General features: G+C 33.9%; 1 protein-coding gene across 1 annotated transcript; it reads left to right on the top strand.

Moving 5' to 3' along the window:
• Positions 1–941: 941 nt before the first annotated feature.
• Positions 942–6245, top strand: LOC143623268 (uncharacterized). The gene is made up of 5 exons (XM_077094220.1): positions 942–1102; positions 2947–3153; positions 3653–4677; positions 4768–4966; positions 5440–6245. Exons 2-5 carry the CDS (start codon positions 2985–2987, stop codon positions 6015–6017), a joined length of 1971 nt encoding a protein of 656 aa, XP_076950335.1. The 5' UTR covers positions 942–1102; positions 2947–2984; the 3' UTR covers positions 6018–6245.
• Positions 6246–6448: the final 203 nt, after the last annotated feature.

The raw sequence follows: 6448 nt of genomic DNA, 5'->3' as shown, positions 1-6448 counted from the left end.
TTACGGGTGTATGAAGTCACCTTTTATTATTGATTTACCCTTAGTAAATGGAATTTTATTCGTTCTTCGTTAAAAAGAAAAGGTATAACATAACATAGGTGTGTGATGAGAGATGGATAGTGTGGTGGTGGTGGTGGTGGACTGGTGGTGAAACTGATGATGATTGAACATTGGAACCTGCAAATACAATACAAGCAGCTGGAAAGAAGACATTGCAAACTTTATTCCAAAGAAAGATTTCTCTTTTTCAACAACATTAGTAGAGTCTGTGTCTGTATGTGTTTTCCAGTGTGTGTAGTGTATCATATCATGTTTTTCTGGGCCCCACCTCAGCATATATCACCCAAGTGTCATCACTCATCAACACCATTTTCACCACATCCCATTTCTCATATTCTTAAATAATAATAATAATAAAAACTTCTTACACACACACACACACACACACAAAAGCTCATATTCACACCTTTACTCCCTGTCATTACTCTCTCTACATCTTATAACCATCTATATCTATCTATATATTCATCCTCTCCACTTCCACCATGAATTTAACTACCTTTTTTAATAATAAAAAAATTTTAAAAATATTATTAATAATAATAATAATAATATTATTAAGTGGGTAGTGTTTATTCCATCTGGGTATCTTTCTTTTTGGTCGGTTCAAGATTTTCTTTTTCTTCTTCCATAAAGCTTCTGACTTTTAACACATATATTTTTTTTCTTTCTAAAAGCCGTAATCTTTGACAGATGATAACACCAATCTTTCAAAGCAACTTCATCTGGGTATCTGTTTTTTCACATAAAGATTGAAATTTTACAACACCCACATTGAATTAAGCTTTAATTTTGCCAGAATTTGGTGTGAAGATTGTTTGCATGCTGAGTTTTCTTGAAAATTTTGGGGGGTTTTGGTTCAAGATTTGATTTTTAAAAGGTGTTGAATCTTGATGAACATGTTCTTCAAGCAATTGGATTATTGATTATTACAAGCTGCATTAGATCAAAAGAGAAAATAATGAGTCAAAATTGAGAGGTGACAAGTCAAAATTGGAGCTTATTTTGGTTTCATCAACAGGCTTTGATTTCACTATTTCAGGTACTTTAATTATTTGTAAGCATTTTGTTAATTTATGTTATAAGTTAGCGTATAAATTAAGTTAATGTGCTAACCGTAAGAATCGAGTAGTATACTAAAATATACTAAGTAGTGTAATTACACTTTATAGTTATATTATGTTGTATATATAATTAAACTATATGATTCTCATAGTTAGCACGTTAATTTAATTTGTATTTGATCCAAACCAAATGATTTTTTTTATTTGTCGAGATGAAATTTGTGAATTTAATTCAAAATATTGTTCCAACTCGGATTAATCTGTATGACCATCGAGAGAGTTTTTTTTACCTATTTCGTTTATTCCAATATATTTTTCTTCATGTTTACGGTTAGTTAGAATTGCGTTAAATGAAAACTTTAACCTATTATTTTTGGCTTAGTTGTATGTTTTTTTCCTGATCTTTCGATTTTCTGTTCATTTTCTACAATTTTTAATTTACTCTAAAGTTCGAGTTTTGGTTCACCATGATCAACATCCTGGATTTCACATAAAAAAAGTTAAATAAATAGATTAATAAAAATAAATAAATTATGGTACAGAATTAATCCATGTGAAGAAGAATTCTGCATATTGATATAATATAGCTGTTTGTCTGACTAAATTGTAACAATAAATAAAAACTTGTGAAAAAAGAGAAATTACTCAGGTAATGATGTTACAGACTTACAGGGTGTAACGAGCAGGCCCGGCTTCGAGAACGCTTAAAAAATTTTGGGCCGAAGGCGAAAATATTTTGGGGCCTTAATAAAAAGGGTATCTTGTTGTGTTAAACAATTTAGTTTTTAAATAAGCCTTAATTTTTTGGGTCTTATAATTTGGTTGTGTAAAAAACTATATTTTTTTTTATAAAAATAAGGTTAAAATGTCTCAAGTGAGATTAGAACCCATAACCTTTTGGTTGAAAACCATACCTCTTTGCCACTAGACCAAACTAGTGATTGAGTAATTATGTTTAAACATTATATACATATTATATTTGATAAAAATATATATATAATTTTTTTTTTTTAAATTCCGGGCCTATCGGAGTGTCGGGCCGGGGTCCGTCGACCACCCCGGCCCTCCCTTATACCCGGCCCTGGTAACGAGAATAATTATTATTTTTTACGTATAAGTTACTGTCCTTTGTCATAATTATTTTTGGAAATATGATCATTATATATTCCTTACGGACATTCTACCCTTTTTATAGATATTTCTTTCTGCTATTTAATTATTTGTTTTGTTTTTGTTTTTGTAAACTATGTCACGTTCTTATATTCAAATGTATTTCTAACAAATTTGTTCACGTATTTTATAAATATATCCAATGTATCTCAAAGTCTTACATGAAATGGACAAGACTCTGATTTTGAACATAGAAAGAATATTATTGTCGTGGCATTCTTGTAATATACTTACTCAAAATAGATATATTGTATTTTATTGGAACGAAATAATATTAAAAAATATAAAAATAAAATAGTTTGTTTATAGGTGAAGTGCTGGTTCAGCAAAGTGCTTCCATCTGGGCATGGTTTTTTGTTTCATTATATTTTATGAATTTTAGTGTACATGCAATTTGTAAACGAAGTTAAAGAACATTCACACCAAAGATGTTTTATTAAAAAATTAAAATAAATACGATATATATCGTAACATCTAGCCACTAATACCAATTAATATTATTCGTTTTGTTCATTTAAAACAACGTGTTCACCTAAAACGCGTATTTTGTATTTTCATTGTTGTGGTTTTGTTACATTTTATACCATATCCAACAATCATTTCTAGATTCATAACAATTGTTTGTAACTTCGTATACATGTTTGTTTATCAGGCTTATTGTGTTGGTTTGCAAAAGAGACATAAATAATTATGAAGATAAAAAACGTCGACTTTCTCATGGCGAGAAGATTAAAAAGACAAAATAGAGATCGATCAGGTTGTATGTCAGGTATAGTAAGCATCTTTGATTTCCGCCATGGGAAGGTTACTAGAAGATTGCTTTCAGATCATGGAGCTCATATGACCGAAAGTACCACTGGTACGTTTCTTGTCTGTTTCAACTCATTTACTTATGAATAGGTTGATATTGGCGTGTTGTACACTTGTACCTGTCATGTCCAAATAAAAAAAATTTAAATAAATGAAATAGACCAGAAAAGTATCATAAAAGTTTCAATTAATGTTTATAAAAGGATCAACCCTCCGGTTTGACCGGCACCATAGAATTTAAATTTCAAGAGTGGTGACTTTATGACATGACAAAACACGAACCTAAGATGAACTTCACGGGGGTGAAATTAATCTAAGTAAGTTTGGACGAACAAACAAACACGTTTAGCTAAATGGGTCGGGGTTCTGGTTGACTTGGCAGCTTTGTTGGCTGACTTGTTTATATTTTTTAAATGCTCTTTTATATCATAATAATCAAAATGGTTGGATATTTTATGTCAAATTAAAATTTTAAACATTTGTAACTATTAACTTTTGCTCTTAAATTATTAGAATACTATGGCTCACCATGATCTTGGTTCCCATAGGTCCTTCGTGCGCTACATCCGAAGTGAGCTCGCTTATGGACTCAGAAGATATTATGCATCCACCGATCGAATCTCCAAAAAGTGTAAACAGTGACTTGCTTCACACTCGAGTGAAGGAACTCATGGAGGAAGATATGCAAAATGATCAAACTGAAAAAATATCAAATACATTATTCGATAATCGGGAAATCAATATTGAAGATCTAATGAACAAACTTATCCTCATTGACGAGAAAAGAAACCAAGAACAAAAACCGACACCATTCGAAAGATCAAACTCGTTAGACCACAAACGGTTCAATCAAATTTCAGAATCACCCGTCACACGTAAACCCCGAAACTTGTTTAGAAGAAGAAGCAAGTCACACGAATGCATATCGTTAAATGACAACGATACCCCTCTACGTTCAAATACCGCCAACATGTTTAAAGTTCACCACGAAAGAAGCGTTTCACAGTTCTCTTTCACAGAAATAAAGAAAAAGCTCAAGAATGCTATCGGAAAACGGGATTCGGGTTGTTTAGAAAAACCGGTTGTTGATGGAAACAGCGGGTGGAATTCTCCAAACCGAGACCATTTTTACTCAGAAAGATTTACTAGAATTCCTTCCGGGTTTACAGGCTCAGTATTTTGCAGATCAGAAAGGAAACTGAGTGGAAACGAGGAGTTTGGGGACATGAGTGATCAGGTATCTAATATTTACATCGAGGCAAAGAAACATTTACATGAACTTCTAAAAAATGAAGATGAAGATACCGAACTGGTAATGATGAGTCGGTCCAGAACTCTCGGAAATCTTTTATCTTTTCCAGGTTACACCTCTCGTTCTTCGGAACTGGGTCGTAGAACCGAGCCGGTGGTCAATGAAAGTCAACCGAGCATGACAGATGACGATCGTCAAGAACCGAAAGTTTCAGGTGAAGTTCATGAAGCTGAAGGCACTGTTTCAGATAACACGAATACAGATGTTGAAAAGATATTAGAACCGGATTCACCTAAAGAAGTTGAAGTTATTAATATTGCGGTAATGAAAACGTTTTATGATCGAGTAGATTTCATGTTTATTTCAGTTTAATGTCAAGAATGGAACTTGATGATATTTCTTGGTTTGTAGGATTTGACTGAATTAGAAGACGAGTTATCTTGTTCTCCAACGGCATCCCCTACGAAATCTACACTTGAAAGTAATACAAAGGATGAGGAAGTTGAGAATACCTCAGACGATAAAACCGGGAAGCCTAGTCCTGTATCCGTTCTCGAGCCATTGTTCTCGGATGATGATGTTAGCCCGGCTAGAACCATTTCCCGATCCTGTAAGCGCTCTTGGTTTATTTCTTCTTTGTAATCTTTAGTAGGGTGTTCAAAAACCATTAAACTTTATCAAAGCAAGTCAGCCGGTTGGTTTGAGTGACAAATGGTTCTGTTTGGTTCCAAACTTGGAATCGGCTGTATAAAACAAAGCGGCCGTTTAACCTTTATTATTTATATGTATAATTTTATAACTTTTGAAATATATAGTTAATTATATGCATTATAAATATAAACAATCCTTTTTAGTTTAAATTTTGTATAAAAAATATTAATTCAAGCCACCGAACCATCAAACCCGACCAACCCGTACAACCGGGCTGGTTTGGTTTGTCTTTTCTCAAAACTGTAGTTAGCGGTTTGGTCCAAATTTTTCGTCAAAACCAGTCGGGCCAGACTAGACCGTGACAACCCTAAATTCTTCAGATGGTATATTAGTGATGGTTCTTGCTAACTCGATTTGTTTCGACATTTTCAGCGGAATCTTCAATTCAACCACTACGTATCCGATTCGAAGAAACCGTTACCCCATCAAAAACACAGGAAACATATATCCTTAACCATGCCGAGAACGAGGAATCCGCGTACGAATATGTTGAAGCCGTGCTTCTAGCATCTGATCTCAACTGGGATGAGTTTGAACAAAGGTGGCTTTGTTCAGCCGAAATACTCGACCCATCCTTATATAACGAGCTACAAGTCTTCTCGAGCCGGGCCCCACACGACCAGCTGCTCCTCTTCGATGCAACTAACGAAATCCTCAAAGAGGTTTGCGATTGTTCATTAGATTTATTTCCCGGGTTATCACAATGTAAACCGAGTATCCATCCGGTCCCAAAGGGAATGGACTTAATAAACGAGGTGTGGGAACGACTTGAGTCACGAATCTACTGCCATTATCCGAGGTCGTTAGATCAACTAATAAAGAAAGACTTTAAAGCTTGTGGAACATGGATGGATCTTCGTTTGGAGGCTCGGGAAATAGTTATGGAAGTGGAAGAATGGATATTTGAAGATATGGTCGACGACGCAGTTTTCAGTTTATCGACTGAATAAGGTTAGCTAGCCTTGAAATAGTAGATAATGTTACGTTTTAATGTTCAGAAATCGCGAATACAGCATAGGGTGGTGTGTTTTGGTTTTGGTTTGAGCTTTAGTTTGTAACTATATGAATAAAATCTCATAATAAATGATGTGTTTTTGGTGTGTGTTTTGATATGACTAATAATGTATGATTTTGGATTATCAAACTTCTAACTTGTATGTCCTTGAGATCTAAGTAGTTGAAAACTTTGTCTTTTAATCATTGGAACACTTTATTGTTTTTATTTGAACATATTTTGCGCGATTTATTATTCGCCTGATCACGAGTAAGGTAACGCAATTTTGCATTGCCTAAGTTTACACACAGTTCCATATTTTTGCAGTTTCAATTTGCCATAATACAAACTGAAGACCGAATGCACCCCCCCCCCCCCCAACATCTA

Source organism: Bidens hawaiensis, unplaced genomic scaffold (assembly GCF_021521415.1).
Source record: "Bidens hawaiensis isolate Kalapana, Puna unplaced genomic scaffold, B.hawaiensis_p1.1 tig00003356_1, whole genome shotgun sequence".
NCBI lineage: Eukaryota > Viridiplantae > Streptophyta > Magnoliopsida > Asterales > Asteraceae > Bidens > Bidens hawaiensis.
Note: the sequence above shows the minus strand (reverse complement) of the source record. Positions and strands in the feature narration are given on the sequence as shown.

Bases quoted from the DNA above. Each gene is read 5' to 3' on its own strand.
- LOC143623268 (XM_077094220.1), top strand. From the start codon at position 2,985: ATGAAGATAAAAAACGTCGACTTTCTCATGGCGAGAAGATTAAAAAGA. The intron at 4,678-4,767 runs GTAATGAAAACG...CTTGGTTTGTAG, and splicing joins TTGAAGTTATTAATATTGCG to GATTTGACTGAATTAGAAGA. The intron at 4,967-5,439 runs GTAAGCGCTCTT...CGACATTTTCAG, and splicing joins TAGAACCATTTCCCGATCCT to CGGAATCTTCAATTCAACCA.